Source organism: Pinus tabuliformis, chromosome 5_1, assembly GCF_031772625.1.
Source record: "Pinus tabuliformis cultivar Carrire ecotype Pingquan chromosome 5_1, CPIR1, whole genome shotgun sequence".
NCBI lineage: Eukaryota > Viridiplantae > Streptophyta > Pinopsida > Pinales > Pinaceae > Pinus > Pinus tabuliformis.
This window is the reverse complement of record NC_142305.1, coordinates 911,148,150-911,167,242: the sequence shown is the minus strand read 5'-3', so window position 1 is coordinate 911,167,242 and position 19,093 is coordinate 911,148,150. Positions and strand designations below refer to the sequence as shown.

The 19,093-nt window shown below is 41.8% G+C and overlaps 1 protein-coding gene across 1 annotated transcript in view; it reads right to left on the bottom strand.

Annotated features, from left to right (window-relative positions):
* Positions 1 to 19,093, bottom strand: part of LOC149167775 (uncharacterized) — a 381,496-nt gene that overhangs the window by 308,340 nt on the left and 54,063 nt on the right. The window contains 1 exon segment of the mRNA XM_089433143.1: positions 11,707 to 11,937. Coding sequence (XP_089289269.1) covers positions 11,707 to 11,937 — 231 coding nt within the window.

The following is a 19,093-nucleotide window of genomic DNA, read 5'->3' as shown; positions in this document are numbered from 1 at the left end:
TCCCTCCTGGAGAAAAAAGGAGGCCTCAGAAAACTAAACAGGGATGGGGAGGTCTTCATAAGTTTCATTGATAATGCAAGAATGGTAGATGTATACCCTAAGAGTGGTAAATTTACATGGAACAACAGAAGGGGGGGCGAAAGGCTCATATCCTCCAGACTGAATCGCTTCTTAGTCTCGGAAAGCCTAATTTTAGAGGATACGGTAGTTGAATCGAACATCCTCCCAAGTGGAGGGTCGGACCACTGGCCGATCTCACTAGTTGTCGAGCTTCAGGGTACCCCCAGAAACAAACCCTTCAGGTTCGAAAAGTTCTGGATAGAACACCCTACCTTCCTCACAATGGTGGAAAAATGGTGGTCAGAGCCTTTAGGTGAGGAAGGTTCCAAAATGTTCAATCTTCAAAAGAAACTAAAAAATATCAAAATGAAACTGAAGGACTGGAATAAAACAGTTTTCGGAAATATATTTCAGGAGAAAGCTATCATCGAAAATAAGCTGGAACAAATTCACAAGGATGGTGCGGCAGGATGCAGAGGTGAGGATACCAGTGAACAAGAAAACGAGCTTACTCAACAATGGCACAACAGATGCAAGCAGGAAGAATCTTTATGGAAGCAGAAATCAAGAATCCTTTGGTTGAAGGAAGGGGAGCAAAATACCAAGTTCTTCCATAGATCAGCCATGGACTACAGAAGTGCCAACAAAATCCTAGAACTGAAAAACAGTGAAGGGGAACTCCTCAGAAACCACAATGAGATATCAACCTCCCTTTCGGATCACTTTAGCCTCATAGCGCAAGAACCAGGGATCAATAGAGAGGAAGCCATCAAAGAAATCACCAATGTTATACCCAAATCCATCACAGAGGATCAGAACTGGGCCCTAAGAAGAACAATTACTATGGAAGAAGTTGAGGAGGCAGTCAGGAGTATGCCCAGCGACAAAGCTCCTGGACAGGATGGATTCACCATTAACTTCTATAAAGCCTGCTGGAACATTGTAAAGCAAGACATATGGGAGATTGTGGAGGACTCGAGACGATCAAAAACGATCCTAAAATCTCTAAACTCAACCTTCATTGCTCTTGTACCCAAAGTGGAGGAAGCTAATACACCAGAAAAATTCAGACCCATAGCACTCTGTAATGTAATCTACAAGATCATTTCTAAAGTCATAGCTAATAGGCTGAAGGCGATCCTCCCTGGCATCATATCGCAAGAACAGTCTGGCTACGTGGAAGGTAGGCAAATTCTAGACAATATTTTGCTCGCTCAGGAGATGATCCACTCCCTTCATTCGCGAAAAGAAGCCGGAATGCTTATGCAGTTAGATCTTTCCAAAGCTTATGATAAGGTAAGCTGGTCTTATCTGGAAGCAGTTTTAGAGGCTTTTGGTTTCAGTAGACAATGGATCAAATGGGTTTTAGCCCTCATTAAGTCTCCTAGATACTCTATCCTTGTGAATGGCGCCCCCTCTGCTCCCTTCAGCCCTTCCAGAGGCATCAGACAGGGGGACCCCTTATCCCCTTTCCTGTTTGTCATTCTAATGGAGGGCCTAAGCAGATTAATTGCCAGGAAAAAAGCAGAAGGTCAAATTAGAGGTCTGCAACCCATCAGATCCTGTCCAGCCACAACTCATCAACAGTTTGTGGATGACACTATGTTACATGGTACCCCAACAGTAAAAGAAGCTTTAGCCTACAGAAACATCCTCAATCTTTTTAGCGAAGCCTCGGGAATGGAGATTAATTTTTCCAAATCCACCATATTCTTCTTCAACACGCATCAAGCTATCCAATCTCATCTATCTAGGCTTCTGGGGTTTAAAATTGGCTCCTTACCTTCAAGATACCTTGGTGCCCCCCTAACTCTCAAACCGTGGCAAAAGGTTCATTGGGAGAAAATCCTAGCCAGCATGGAAAGGAAGTGCAAACATTGGACTAACAGGGCTCTGAATTTTGCAGGTAGATTAATACTAACAAAAGCGGTCTTGCAGGCCATCCCTCAGTATATGCTATCCATTCTTCCTGCTCCGAAAGGAATCTTAAATCAAATAAGAATCATACAGCGATCCTTCTTATGGAGTGGAAACAGTGAAAAGAAAAAATGGTCTTTAGTTGCCTGGCAGAAACTGTGTAAACCTAAGAACAGGGGGGGCCTGAATTTGGTTGATCCCTCAACGGTAAACAGAGTCTGCGGAGCCAAAATATGGTGGAAGTGGATCTCTGACACGAGCCTACCATGGGCTATTCATTGGAAGGAGAAGTACAGGCCGAACAGCACCAATCTAGAACTAGTGAGAATGCAGGATGCCCCTAACGGTTCACCAATATGGAATCATGCCCAAGACAATAGAAGTATTGTCCAGGACTATAGCTTCTGGGAAATACGAAATGGAACTCAAGCACTCTTCTGGGAGGACGCCTGGCAGCAGTCCCCGAAGCTGGACACCCCCCAACTCCTACCCCTGAAGCAACACTATCAAACTGAGGGCAAATTCAAAGTCAATCAATACTGGAACCCAACCAGTGAAGACCCGGACTGGCGGGAATGGACAGTTTTCAACTCCACCCACAACGAAGACATTCAGGAAACCATTCAAGCTTTAAATCAACAACTCTTAAAAAGAAAAATTCGAATTGCTGCTGAAAATGACAAGCTCAGATGGGGTCCAAAAGGCAACGGTGATTTCTCCCTGAAAGAAGCCAGGAGCATCATAGAGGGGGAATAACAGCCTAATATAATGCCCTGGGCCAATAAAGTTTGGGACAGTCTACAATGGCCGAAGGTTAGAACTTTTCTATGGCTTCTTATGCAGAAGAGAACTCTAACTTGGAAAAACTTATTGAAAAAGGGGTTCAGGGGACCTTCTAGATGCCCTATGTGCATAAAGGAGGTGGAAACAATGAATCATCTTTTTAATTCCTGTGAATGGGCTTCCCAGCTTTGGCACTGGATGGAAGATATTCTTGGAGCTTCTGATCGGAACAGGGACTCCATTCAGGAGACCATCATCAACTGGAGGAGAAACTTTTCTAGAATTCGAAGAGTGGAAAGTATCTGGAAATGTGCCCCAGGCTTTATAGTATGGACTATATGGAAAGAACGAAATCGGAGAATATTCAAGGAGGAAGTCAGAAACATAGAATTTGCAAAAGAATCTATAACAGTTAACATCAAACAGCTTATACAGGCAAAATGCAAGGTAGATTCGAATGAAAAACCCACGGATCAGGACTTACGCATTTTAAAGGTGTTTCAATTGGAGGCATCCAGCAATCAACCGTCTGGGGGAAACCGATCACAACCTTCATCGCAACTCCTCAAATGGCAATGCCCACCAGAGGGCGGCCTAAAATTGAATTTCGATGGGGCTTCGAGGGGCAACCCATACACAGCAGGTATCGGAGGTGCCATTCGCAATCAGGCTAGTGAAATCGTCCATATATACTGCAGGGCACTGGGAGAAAGCACGAACAATGAAGCAGAGTTTGCGGCGCTTGAGCAAGGGTTGAAAATTCTAAGAACCATTCAACGAGGGAATGTAATAGTAGAGAGGGATTCTTCCTTGGCCATCATGGCGGCTAAACGCCTACAAGCAGGCACAAGAGTCAGTAAGGCCACCAAACATTGGAGGTTGGCCAAAGCCACGGAGAGTATAGCGGAGCTAATAGCAGAAATGAGAGGCATAGTCTTCCAAACCATAAGAAGAAAGGCGAATGGGTTGGCGGATTTTTTGGCAAACCATGGTGCTGACAACCCGAACAAAATTATGGACAGTTGTTGGCAGGAGATAGACTGCCCAATCCTCAAGGTGACATGTGCCCAGCTGGCAGAGAAGGAATTACTCCAGGCCGATCCAACCTAGCTGGGGACGGCTTCGGGTTGCGGCACCGGAATTTTGATAAAACCGGTAAAAGCAGAAAGGATCATCAAGGCAACGGAATGACAGGACTTCTCTGGCGGTGGAATTCCTGGCGGCGGCAGGCCGGCCAGACGAGTGATCATTACAGATCGAGCCACAGAACTTATAGCATCAGCAAGATCTATATCAGAACACTTGGAAGGGATCCGTATAGCAAGGCATCAATAGCATTTATGGTGATATCGAAAGAGGCGGGGTGGATCAAGGCACCGCATAGGAAGACCGGGCATGCAGGCAAACAGGGCATTTCAAACACCACCATCCACCATAGCAACCGTTCAATCGTACAGGACAAATGGCATAATGACAATTGGATTATGAGCAGCCACTCTCATTCCAATTCGACCTGCAACGGCCTTGCTTGTGCGAACCTCAATCAAATTTATTGTCATAGTACTCCCACTTCCAGCGAGATTAAGACCATCCTCATGAGGTTTCACAAGCGAAAACACTATAAAGCAGAGGGCAGCCACCCTGTTTTCCTCACAGTCTCTTATCACAGTGTCGAGCACGCAACCGTGAACGGTAATAGCATTAGCTGGGAGGAGCATAGGGAGTTAGATATGGAAGCGGGAGGGTGTCGTTGTGCTGCTGCAAATTGGGACCTTCAGGAGGCGAAGAGAGGCTATGAAACCCGAACAGCAACTAAGAACAAACGAAAAATCGCGGAACTTGAGGCCAAAGCCAAGCAGGAGGAAGAAGGGCGCACGGAGGAGGAGATTGCAGAGGAGGTGAATTGGTTGAAGGACCCGGGAACCCCCTCGAAAAGGGCAACTCAGTTTGTTAGAACAAAGGCAGAGAGCTGGCGAACCAAGACTCTCATCGCCAAAGCTCTGGAATCGATCGAGAAGGAGAAGCAGCATATTGTGACTGAGGTGAACCTCACGGAGGCTCAAATGGCAAAAATAATTGACTACAACAGCTCGCTGGATGGCCGAATCTCCACTGTGCATGAGGCTGTTCAGACAGTCAACAGGAAGCTGACTCTGCTCATCAGGCTACTGAGAGATACTGTAAACCCAGCTCCCGTGACTCCGCAGCCGGCCACAACTGAGGTGCAGGAGAACGAATCCATTGCAGCCATGCAAGCAAAGGTGGACCGTCACGTTCGGGAGATAGGTCTGGACACCATCAGTCAAATGGGCAAGTTTATCTAGGGTAGTCCCTATGTTGTTTACTTCGGCTTTCTCTGTGTTTCGGCCTTAGTCTTTCTTTGTTATTGTCATGAACTGTAATGTCTCGGTAGTTTCGGTTTTTAGGAACAAGCTCAGATCGGGCCACCCTGCGCGGTGTGCTTTTTGCAGTTTCTTTTTGTTGAACTCTCTGAGCAGGTGATAAGCTATGGCTCACTGTACATCCCTGCTTTCCATCTGCTTTTGCAGATTTTTTGTACTATACTTTGTTTTATAATATAAACATCTGACTTACACAAAAAAAAAACATCTTCAAGAGATTCACATGTACAAACACAACCCCAATCAATAATATACTTTCATATGCACATAATCAAATACAAACCTTCGGGATCTTGATGTTGCTTCTCAACTTTTCATAGTAGGACTATCAACTGAATCTCTGATAGAAGATTCCTCAATCATACACTTTTCTTTACTACTTCTCATGCAGTAACATAACCTCTGAAATTCATTCTTTAATCAAAACCAAGCTATGCCCTCCCTCTCCACCAGGGAGCATCTCTTCCAAACTCCCTCTTAATCTTAGAGGGGTCTCTTCGATTCAGGCTTCCCCAAGGAGATTAGCTTCTTTCTTTCGTTATCGGAGAATCATTCATGGCTTTCGACCATTTCATCAAAGTTATTATCATCATCGTCATGCTTATCACATCAACGAGCATCTTCACCGTATTGAAGCTTGTGTACCTGCACAACTTATAGCAAGTACAACCAAATCTATAGAAGCATGAAATTAGCCATATCAAAATCACAGAAGCATTCTGATATGGTTCCTTGATCAAGTGCTTGAGAATGCCTTTTTTTTCTTTCTTCGCCAAAGCTCTGATACCATGTTAGAAAATCAGAAAGGCAGAAAGATTTTCTTATACTTGATAATTACTTGTGATGTTCTTGACTTCTTATTCAATTTTCTTTATATCTTCTTTCTTTAGTTCATCAAGCAATTACCAAAGCAAAAGCACATAAAACAATGGACACCAGATATAGGCACTATGTCAAGGAAAAACCCCCCTCGAGGGGAAAACCCAGTCAGTAATTCTTCCTTCAATAGTTTTCTGGAGATATTCCAAGACTCTTGACCTTGACACAAACTTTCCTCCACACCAAGTCAGCCTTCTTCCTTACTTGCAGATGATCCTTCTTGACCTAGCAGCAGCAACAACGGCAACATTTTCTTCGAGCCAGCAACTTCGATCTTGCCTTAAATACTTCTATCTTCACTGAAAGACTTCGCTCTTCACTTAGAACCTTCGATCTTGGCCCAATACAGCTTCTTGAGGTGACAACATCACACGACAACTAGCTGCGGCATCAACACGGCAATTGGTTATGGCATCATATGGCAACTGGCTACGGCATCAATAAGAGAACTTCGATCTTCCAATCTATGGCACGAGAGAGAGAGATAGTTGCACAAAAGATTCGATTTTCCCTTTCTCCTTCTCCTAGACCAAACTCACACTTCCTTCTCCTTCTTCCCCTATTTCACACTTCTTCCAACTTCAAGAGAGATCGAACTTGCTTGTGAGATTGAGTCCTTCAAATGGAATTTGAATGCCTTCATTTATAGTCCCTTGGTGAGGTCGAATAGCCTCCTTTGAGGCCGACTTGATCATCTTAAGGCTGACTTGGTGTGGGGACAACAAAATTCATTTCTGACGCAATACTTAAACTTTTTACATGATTCAAAAAGCCCAAGGAGGGTCTCTTTAAAAGTACAATGACTCTATTGACTCAGAATAAATCCTAGAAGTCCTCAATGGGGACTTTGACCTAAAACATGGTGACCCAAGCATGAAACCCATGCTTTAATAAGTCATAATAATAATAAAATAATAATAATTCTTTTCTTTATTCTGTTGACAAGTACATTACAAGATGACACAAATACATTCAATGAATACCAAACCTAGTTACATTTTCCAACATCTTTGAAGCAAAGTTTGTGGCACAACCCTTCTAAATAGAGATCGTCATCAGAATACTAGAGTTGTTGCATCACCTTCAGAGTTCTACTAACTCGGCTGTTAGAATAAGTATTCATACTTTTCCTTTTGTTCTTCAAATAGCCATTCACTATTCCAAACCCCGAAGGTAGAGTGCACCGCTAGATCTCAATGGTTTTCCATTCCATCAATCAATTGGTATACTGATGGTCCCTTATTCAAGTACTCTTTAGATGTGCATGGCCACCTTCTGCCTAATAAGCAAGAGATGGATGAGATTATTAGGGAAAATATTTACAAGCAATATATTTGAGTTAGTTGGATCACCCCTCCACGAAGGTCAAAGCCCAAGATGGCCTTTATGTAAAACATTTCATGGAGCTAAGGGGCCGCCTCATCATTAAGATCCCATAGAAGCTATGAAATTTTCACTATTGCCCAACTGGAAATTATTCTTCTAACTAAATATAATTATGTGCAGATTATTTGTTATTACGGCAAACAATGAATAAAATCACAACTGCAATTTTCACCAAAAAATAAAATGTGCTGGGGAAAATAAACTGGAACTGAGAAAATAGAGCACACACACAATAAAATGACACCGTTATTTTTGGACAAGTCCCCAGAAAAACCCAATGTGGGAAAACTGGTGCAGCAGATGAGGGTTTATTTTATTATATGCAACAGTAAAATATGAGTACAATAATTGGATGCCAAACTAGCGATCCTCTCTTGAGAAATCACTGGCAAAATTATCTGAGAGAATTTCTCTCTCCACAAGCAATTCAACCTCAACTGAGATTCATAAACTAGCCCTCGGAAGTCTCCGCGTCACCCTCTACGCAGTCTCTCAACTCACTGCCCAGATTTGCCTCTGAATCATACGTCCTACCTGTTGTTGCCTCTGGAAATTATTTTCTTGGCCTCCTGGTGAAAATTCCATCCTCCAACAACTGAATTGATTTCCTCCCTAGTTGAAGAGAACTATCTCCTTGAGGCTCTACGCAAGCTCCTGCGCAGCCTCCTGTGGAATAACTCAGCCTCTCTCTATTACCTCTTCCAGCACTGGAAACATCCTCCAGAATCACTCTGTTGTTGCTTCTTAATCTCTGCTACTGATCTTTAGCTCAAATTCTTTCTAGCACTGAATCCCTGTTCTTTGGGAAATTCGATCTACCTAGATCTCACTCTCACTCGATGTGTCTCTGGTGTGTCTATCTCCATCCCCAATATCCTGCTCGTATAATCTCTCATTCGCTCACCAATGGCCACGATTAGATCTCCATCAATGGCTAAGATCATCTCAAACTCAATCCATGTGAGTTTCTAGAGCATTCTAACATTTCTCAATTAATTCCCTTTAATTAAGTGATTTCCCTAAGTTCGACTTAGGCAATTTTTAAATATCAATCAATTAATTTAATTGAGTTGTTTCTTGGTGTTTTCTCTTGAAAACTTTTTTGGGTTTTGGAGATCTTGTATTTCTTAGCCTCTCTGACCAAAGTCGAGACTAGAACATCTGCCTGATGCTACAAAAACTAACAGAAGCTCCAACATTGGATGTAGGCTCAAGATATCCCAGGTCAGTTCCAAGTGGACCTTCATTAACTTCAGGTAGAAGGTGAACCCTAGATTCCATAGAAGGATAGACTATCTTGAATTTGCAACAAACAAAAGCATAAGACAAAGGAGCACTTTGTTTTTAGATGCCCCCGAAATTAGGAAATACAAAGACAATTTTATTGATTGTTCAAAATGCGACATAACTCCTCCCTATTCCTCTAGTACCTAGAGTAGTTCTAACCCCTGCTAACAAGACCCCAGTCAAGATGTTGACTTATTAAATCTCAACACAGCTTAATCCAGACCTGCAAACAATGCACTTACTCTAGTTCCCAAAAGCACACCACCTCTTATAGATAGAGAGAGTTCTCTAACCAATTCCATCTCTTATAGCTAGTGCTTTATCTAGAGTTTCTCTTCTTCAGCCTTAGAAGGTAGCATAGATGCGGATTCGACAATGGATACTTCACAATAGGACAACCTCCCCTCTCCTTCCTTGGTCGATAGACATTTGGAGCCTCAATGCTATTTGTTGGAACCCTTTCCCAAACATTGTATTCCAATTTTCCCTCGAGTCATTAGAGTTTAAATCTTATTTATTAGCTTTGCTTTTGCCTTTTCTTTTATAGGAGTGGCCTTATAACTTCCACTTTGTATCGACACTTTTGCACCAAATAGTCCAATTAATGTCCAACAAATGACCTAGCTTTGGTCAATTGTTGGACATTAATAGACACATCTTATTTATCTTATCTCATACCTTCAAGATTCTTTAATGTGCAAAAACTCTGAATAATCCATCCACCATGCAATTGTCACTTGTAATTGCAACTCTCTTTACCATCAAAACAGAAATGTAAAATACAGCCCCTTGGGGTTCTCCATAGGCAACAGTGCCAGATGCTCTGAAGATAAAACCAAGCAAATGAGAAGTTAGAAGTGAACATAATTTTATAGCTATGTTAAGCTATAATTTCTAGACTCAAGAGTCAAAACATCATGTGATGTGTGCCTTCACCAATGATTAAGATACAACATTAGCCAGCACCTTAATAGAGAATTGAAAAGAGGTTGCTCCATGTATGAGATACTTTCCATCTTAGTTACCCTCACAGCAATAATCCTTATTGTTTACAGAACAAAGGTTCTTAACAGTTACAGTTACTCTACCAGGCCACAATTAGTTTTCAAACTTAATTATTCAGATTTATACCTTGTCACTTAAAAAGTAAGTTATATGTTTAAAGGGCATCACACGTTATAAATCACCTCACGTACATTGTATTATTTATATTGCTGTCCTCAAAAGACCAAAATTGGTCAACGGGACTAGAAAATACAGCAAAAATTTATGGCCAAAGAAAGGCAGTACAAGAAGAAACCCCTAAAAGAAAGCATAGAAAAGTACAAGATAGCAATATGAAATGACATAAAGACTCCTATGCTGTACACGTTTCTGGAGTGTGAGAGCTTTTAGGATAAAAAGCTTACTATGTAATAAAGCTACTTTATGACTTTCAAATATGTTAATGTTCACTTTTTGTGTAAAGCAGTCTATCCAACACTCATAAAGTGGAAATGATTTGCTTAGTGAACAATGATATATAAGGAAGCAAACTCCATTGTAATAAATGCACTAGTTATTCATGCATAATATCATATTCGTTATTGTGAGTACCTTCCTTTGAGCACAATTATGTGACTCAACCCTATCTAGCCTTTCCTCATTTAGTGATCTAGCTCATTTTGTAATAGGAACATCCAAAACATGGGCTTCCTCCTTGGAGGTCACAAGCTCAAATCTGGATGAGGGTAGGGTATGCACACTTTCATAGGCTAAGCAGTGAAATCACGGGATGAAGGGGGTCCTTTGTCACACAAATAATGGGGTCTCATTGTTTAGTTTGGTGTTCAGCTAAGCTGTGACCTTAATTAGATGATGATTAATATTATTATTATTATTATTATTTAGCTGTGATCTTTCATAAGATTACCGACCTCACATCACTATCTGCTCATGTGATCAAAAGTGTCCAAGAAAACCCATGGGCATGAAAATATATAATAAAATGTGTCCATCATTTATTGAAGGCATTTGCAAATAATAATGCTAACAACTCTCATACCTTCAAGATTCTGTAATTGCAAAAATTCGGAAAATTCCTTTCACTGTGCACTTACAACTTTCTTTACTAACAAAACAGAGAAGTTACATACAGCCCTCGAGCTCAGCCATTAGCAGCATGCCTTTTTGATAAAGAGAAAACCAAGCACATAAGAAGTTAGAACGTAATTCCATAGCGGTGTAAGCTATAGCTTCTAGAGCCAAAACATCATGCAATGTAAGTATTCACCAATGATAAAGATACAACATAGGCCAGCAGACTAGTAGGTAGTTGAAAAGAGGTTACTCTATGTTTAAGAGTTATTTTCCATCTTAGTTGCACAGCCTCACATAGACAGTCACTATGGTCTACAGCACAAAGGTACTTAAGAGTTACAATTCCACAAGTATTTTACACAATTCTTCATTTTTTATGTTCCAGACCTTGCCACTTGAAAAGTACATTATAAATTTACAAGACATCACACATGAGTCGTGACATATGGCCTCAGGTACATTGAATTATTTATTATACTTCATCCCATTTTTTGTACACACACTTATCATAAATGCAAGGAAATTCTGAAACCAACAACCACCAAAAAAGTCCTCTGGACCTTGAAGATGTGCCCCAAAGTTAGTGCACATATTTTTTTTTCCATGGCACCAAACATATGCACTATATGTGACAATGAAAGAAAAAAGTTTGAAAAGATGAATATCTGCATAAACAAATTCTTCTAAAAATGGTGCATCCAATGCCATGTACTGTATAAAAGAGAGCTGAAATTGTCAGAGACTCAAAGCTCATATCCCATGCTAAAAGCTCAACCAACTTATGACCTTTAAAGAGTGTAAAATAGGTATTTCCCTATGTATAAATGAAATGCATGACATATTTGAGCGACAAGGGGTACTCCTAATAGATATTATTTTACATCATGCACAAAAGTAAAAGAGAACAACATACCACATTCTGTTGATCAATATGACGCAGGGCATCCCCAGCGCTAACACAATCATTTGATTCAATAGCTCTGACAATGAAGTTTGTTTGGGATTTCCAGTGAGACCTCTCCAAATAGCTTGTAACTTGCTTTGCATGAGCACAGCAAAATATATAGACTTCCTCAACACCAACGGAAGCCAGCCACTCCAGTGCATAGTCAATCATAGGAACATTTACAAGGGGCAGCAGCACCTTTAATATCAAAAATAATAGAAGGGTTAACAACTATGAGATGTAGGTAAAAGACAGAACCATTTTAAAGAGAATTAAATCAAAACTATTTTATAGGGAAAAAAAACTAAACGCACGATCTCTCTGTTAAGGGAAAAAACAGCATCCATCATATTCCATGCATGTTCATATAGCTCATCTTAAATGGCCTTCAAAATTGACCAAGCATAAAAAAATGATGAGAATATACCTGATTTTCATGCTCACAGTGACATGAAAAGCGCTACAGGCAATAGAAATAGAAAGTAGCATGTCACCAACATTACTTATCAGAAAATAACAGGCTTTGCACAAACTTAAACCAAGAAGTAAAAGCTTAACTATAATATTAATTTCTCATTGCAACAAAAAAACATAGTAACAATCTGCTGAGTACCAATGAATCTCCATGGAGACTATTACAACAATGGGGATTGTGCTCATCTATTCGATCATGTCATTAGGAATTTGCATGGGCTTAGAAAATTTTAAAGTTTCTACGGAATTTCATCCTGTGTTTCATCCCTCTAGCTCTGAGACTTCAATTGTTTGTATGGGAGGCTGGAAGATCCCTGGGGCTGGTACCTTTGGCAACCTATTTAAAGCCAATAATTTTCTTATTTAAATCCATCAATGGGCAAAAAAACATAAAATCCACCAATAGGAAAAACAATATACCCCTGATTGACCTTGGAATTATGTAAGACCCTCATGTTTGACTTATCATTTGCAAGTTATATCTTTTAAAATTGACAAATTGCATGATATCCTCATATCCACTTGCAGCATAACATGCTTTGACATGTAGAATATACACATGCTATGTTGCAGGAAACGTTGGGCAGGAACCTGTTTCGGGCAAAAAACGAAACAAAAACTTGGAAACGCGTATGGTACGGCCTATAAACGCATTTCAGGCCATATTGGCACATTTCACAAGGATGAAACATGTCCCAGCACGGCCTGAAAAGGATTTCAAGGCCATATGGCAACGTTTCCGGAAAAAGTGTTTTTTTTGTGATTAAAAGATTTTATGGATGTTTCTAGGTGGCTCTCGCAAGTTATAAAAAGAGTCTCGCCTCATTCCCTGTTGGGAGCGGGATCCCCCAAGAGCAGTTTTGGGGCTAAAAGCCCATGTTTAAGTCAATTTTTGTAATATAATTGTAAAAACTCCGCATTCTGTGGTCGCGGAGCGCGAAGGTATTATGGGTCAAAAAGGGTAGTCTGCCCTTAGTTGTGTAAAGTAAACTCGGTGGTAATAGACCTATCCATGGTCCGCGGACCATGGGATTGTATAAAAAGAGCTAAGCTCTAAGTAGTTTAAGGAGATAGACAATGACACACGATGTAATAGAGAGATAGCTCTGAAAAGAAGTCTAAGTCTTGGGTCGTAGCATAGGTAGAGGCTCTGCAGTTGAGTGCGCAAAGGCCTAGGGTAGAAGTCCGCAGCTGAGTGCGCGGACCCCTGCAGCTGTGTGCGTAGGGTGGACAGAGTCTGTAAACACTTGGAAGATATTAATAAAGAGAGATATTCTACAATTTCTTTGTCTTTGTTCTGTTGATACATCTAGATATTTTATGTATGAATTTCCTTTATTGTGCTTATATGATGCGTGAAAGACCGCAATTACATTAATTAATTGGACGCATTTATGAATATCTGGTTACACGATGTTAACTATAATTGTTTGATACAGTGTTGTGAGGGAGCGCTCCCCCCCCTCGATCCCGCTCCCAATCCGCGCTCCGCATGGAAGCAACTCGGGAGCGCGCTCCCTAAAAAAACATTCGCTCCCTGCCTTTTCGGAAGCATTTTGCCTTTTTTGCAAATTTTTTTTGTAGTAATGTTCGAAATGCAATTTTTTTTAAAAGAAACAAATAATTTTTGAGTGGGGCAGCTTAATGATCAAGTCTAGGCCCCAGTATTGATATGCTATTCATGGTAATGTTAAATTCTTAAAGTAAAAATGACATTTTCCTAAATCTTCATTTTCATCCTTTTACTTAAATTTTTAACATTACCATGAAATGACTTAGGATGTTTGAGAGTGGTTTCAGCCTCATTGGATTTCATATGGAGAAAGTAGAATTTTAGATTTCATTCAAAATCCAGTAGACTTATCAGTTTTTCAGGATTTTAGGATTGGGGGATTGCAATGTTTCCATTGAATTTTGTCATGTATTAGGGTATGGAACTCGTATTTAATCAAGAGCACCAATCCCTCTGTGTACCTTGATGTTAGTGACATTGGTTGTCGAACTCCTCTATCATGACCCTCCTAAAAATGTACGCATCACTCAAACAAAATCTTGACTTGACATGCTATGCTTTTTCCATCTTATGTTAATGCTTAGAGGGTGATATTAATGACAAAGAACCCTATACAGATATAGAGGTAATGACAAAGATACCTCTGGATATTAATGCTTAGAGGGTGATATTAATGACAAAGATCCTGATTTTCCAACAAGACTAAAAAATTAGACATTTCTCGTCGTGGCAAGAGGCCCAAGCATAAGAAATAGATAATAGATTTACTTCTCTTTTCTAGTTTCTAGTAGCTTTTATAACTATTGACTCTTTCATATTTATTATGATATTTTTTTTAGACAATATATGACAATTTAAGTTTGAAGTTGGCAATTATAATTCATTAGTAATGAATTATGAATATGATGCTTCATGAAAGTTGAAAGTTGTTTCATTTCATTTCATTTTATAACATTTCATTTCATGTTAGATATTATTTGTTGTAATGGTTACACTTAGCTTACAAGTACAACTTTGGTGATCAATGATGATAAATGTTATATATTGAATTTTGAAAGCTTGAAACTTTAAGATTGATGAATCATGAGACTCAATATGTAGTATGTTATTATGTTACTAACTTGTGGACGTGGCTGATGAAGATTATAACTTCTAGATGATTGTTGTTATATGGCTCAATCTATGTTTTTTTTGTTTTTATATCTAATTCATTATTCTACATGTTTTTGTTGACATATATGTATCAAAATATAAAAAATATATATATTATATAAAAAACGCTCCAGGATTCGCTCCCAAACCGGGAGCTTCTGAAAATGTCGCTCCCGCTCCCATTTTCGCTCCCGCTCCCCGCTTTCGCTCCCGCTCCCAAGTAACATTGGTTTGATAAGATAAGCAAGTCACTTAGATTAATTGCGGAACTTGTACAGCACGCTGCTCTAGCAGCGCGAAAGTACCTGAGTAGCAGGCTAGCGCTGCGCGAAAGTCAATCGTATACTTTTTCCAAGGTATTGAAGGCCGGAATAGAGGGTTTGTCTTGCAAAACCTAGAGAGAAGCGACCTGCGCGAAGGCAAGGATAGAAGGAATCAAACGACATCACAACCATCTCAGGGTGCGGAAACTTGGTTCCAGCATCCCTCCATACTGCTTCGGGTGAGACTTCGGTCCACGCTCTGCGGGCTGATGCCGAAAGGGCTAGTAGTGTAGAGATTTGTTTGGCTAATTAACGTTGAAGCTGGGTCAAGCCCCCTCAAGCCAACAAATGGTTCCATTGCCGGACCAGAATCTGCATAAGAGATGTGTGATGTCGTATCACTGGAATCCAACTAAGAAGGAGATTGGAGACTAGTTGGATAGAAAGATCCATGAATTCGTGGCACAAGAGAACAGAAACCCACGACTGACAAAGGAACAGTGGTTGGAGAAATACATGTATGCAAAGATCCACGAGATCTTTTTCTATTCCTTCCCTATTGAGCTATATGAGTGGATCACGAAGCTAGCAAATAGCCAAGGAAGGTGGAAACTTGACAGTCCTATTGTGTGGACCCCGGAGCTAGTGCGAAGGTTGGAAGCATCGAAGGATAAGATCGCCCGCACTGTCGATCATTGGCTCGATCGTGTCATAGGAGGATTTGTGACTGAATTCGCGGTCGACACCTCAGTCAGCTACAGCGAGGCGGAGCAGCGCTTTTTCAAAGGACCGCGAGGTAAGTACGTAAAATCTTTGAATACCTGGATTAAAATGCTATTGTGCAAAAAACGGGTTATGTAGCTACCTTGATGTTTGGGACTACGCAAAGCGGAAAAACTTACAGGAATGAAGGAAAAAAGGGTCCGGAGTATAGTCCCTTGATTTCACCTCCGCGAGGTTACGAAGAAGGGATAGCGGAGGTTTCTCCGCGAAGTGTTATTCAGTTAATAAGACAAGGATTCCCGCGAATACCCACACCACCTCCAACTTCACCCGTACCACCTCCACCTCCACCGTAGTTCAATATGGCAAATATAGTGAAGTTGCCTTTGTTCAAAGGCTTGGGAAAGGAAGACCCGGACCAATTCTAGTTCGTTGTGAGGGTTGTATGGGAAGCTCAGGGTGTTACAGATGATCATATAAAGAAGGCAACACTAGATAGTGCTCTGCAAGATCGCGCGCTAACCTAGTATAATACGTACTCTAACGATAACCCGAATACTCGAGTGGCAGACATCCAAGCAGCACTGAATAGAGAATTCGGTAGGCCTATATCTGAGGCACAATCGATTGTGGGCTTCAAAGAGATCGCGATACAACCAGGTGAGACGCCTTGGGAACTAGATCAGAGGTTGAAGTGTACAATCCGCGAAGCCAACATGAATTTGACAAATGGATAGCATCGCGAAAGGTTTGTAGCTTCGCTACTACCACACTTGAGGAGTGCACTGTCACAGCAGAAGATAACAACTCAGGCAGAGGCCTTGGAGATTGCCATGAGGCTACATGAAACCCCAATGGAAGATCCAAATCTAGGAGTTCAGCAAATCCATGCGCAGCTGAAGAATCTGTGCCTTGAGATGCAAAGTCTAAAGCAGGACAGAACGGTTTGACCATAGGTGCACGAGGAGGTATGGTGCTTGAAATGCAAGAGTTAGAGTCATGACAAAGACCATTGCCCGATCTTTGCAAACTATATTACAGGAGGAGGACCGATGCCTTTAAGGCCAGAAGCTCAAGCAAGACCGAGCGCGGGGCCTGCATTATGGTGCGCTATCTGTCAAGTAGCCGGAAAACATGCCACATATAATTTTCACATGTTACAGAAGTTTGTACAGGCACCGCAGAACAGCAGGATTTCAGGCGCGCAGACGAGGCCAAGGCGGAGGAGGACCTAGCAGAGGTCGAGGACAGTTGATTTGCTACAATTGCGGAGGACCAAGACACTATGCTCGTGATTGCACTAATCCAACGCATTTGTCGTGCAAGTAGTGCATGTTGTTTGATCATGAAACAGAAGATTGTCCTACAGTGATAGCTCGAATACATGACAAAGGGGCGCAACCACCTCCGCCGAATCAGAACCGGCAGATGATGAGGTCTGAGCCGCGCAAGGAGGATCCCAACATAATTATAGTGCTTAGAAGTGGAGTCATGACAAGAGATGACAAGGGGAAACAGCCAGAAGACAGTACATGGGTTCGCAAAGCTCCAGCGAAGGAGGTTGAGTTTGATTTGGAGCGCACATGTGAAACCTTCATGGAAGCTAAGAAGAGCTTTGTTGAGGCCTCCACATCTGGAAACAAAGACAAGCCTGAGCAGGATATGGACCCCTCTATGCTCACAACTCTCCTGGAGACCTGTATGAAGTTACTGCGCGATAGTAAGGCTGTGAAAGGGTTACAAGAGCTCATCAATAGATGCGTTGGAAGCGCGTAGGGTGAGCCGCGCGTAGTACGAAAGATTTGCTACAATTGCGGAGGACCAAGACACTATGCCCGCGATTGCACTAATCCAACGCATTTGTCGTGCAAGTAGTGCACGTTGTTTGATCATGAAACAGAAGACTGTCCTACGGTGATAGCTCGAATACATGACAAAGGGGCGCAACCACCTCCGCCGAATCAGAACCTGCAGATGATGAGATCTGAGCCGCGCAAGGAGGATTCCAACATAAATATAGTGCTTAGAAGTGGAGTCGTGACAAGAGATGACAAGGGGAAACAGCCAGAAGACAGTACATGGGTTCGCAAAGCTCCAGCGAAGGAGGCTGAGTTTGATTTGGAGCGCACATGTGAAACCTTCATGGAAGCTAAGAAGAGCTTTGTTGAGGCCTCCACATCTGGAAACAAAGACAAGCCTGAGCAGAATATGGACCCCTCTATGCTCACAACTTTCCTGGAGACCTGTATGAAGTTACTGCGTGATAGTAAGGCTGTGAAAGGGTTATAAGAGCTCATCAATAGATGCGTTGGAACTGCGTCGGGTGAGCCGCGCGTAGTACGAAAGATTGGCAAGCATAAAACAAGGACGGGACAGGAGATGAGACTGACCGCGCAAATAGGAGAGTATGAAATGGATCAAGTTATTTTGGACCTGGGGTCAAACGCGAATGTCCTACCGAAGCAGACTTGGGAGCGAATGGGGAGACCTGCGTTGCAATGGTCTCCGATTCAGCTAAGGATGGCAAATCAGCAAAAGATCATCCCCATGGGGCGGCTGTAGGGGGTGACCATGGATATTGAGGGAGCGAGCGCGCTGGCTGATTTTGAAGTAATAGAGATAGTGGATGACAGCAATCCCTATCCTGCGCTCCTAGGAATTGACTGGGCTACTGATATGAACAGGGTAATCAATCTGAAGAAGCGAAAGATGATCTTTGAGAAGAAATCGTTGTGCATAATAGTACCCCTCAATCCTGCTGAAGGATCGCACTATACTAAACCAGTCTGCGATTATGAGAGTGATGACGACCTGGACTATATCTATAAGATAACAACGCGAGACCAAGATTGGGTGAATCCCATCGCGGATGGACGGATTACATGGGATCATGAGAGTTCCTGCACTTCGAACTCCGATGAAGAAATAGAATGCTGGCAGAATCGGTTACATGAAGTAACTACGTTGAATTGCAACATGATGACCCGATCGCTACATTGTGTGTCGTCAAAGGTAAGAAATCTGCCTACTTATGATGGTCTGAATGAGGTAGATATCTTTTTGGATGCATTTGAAAGGGAGGTACCAGAAAAGCAACACTTCCAGGCATTGGACTGGGCACTGTGCGTTACCGCCGCAAGATGGTGGGGTACGCATAAGGGAAGCTTTGATGATTGGCGTGAATGTAGGAGAATGATGAGAACTCGCTTTGGGAAGCCAAAGATGCGAA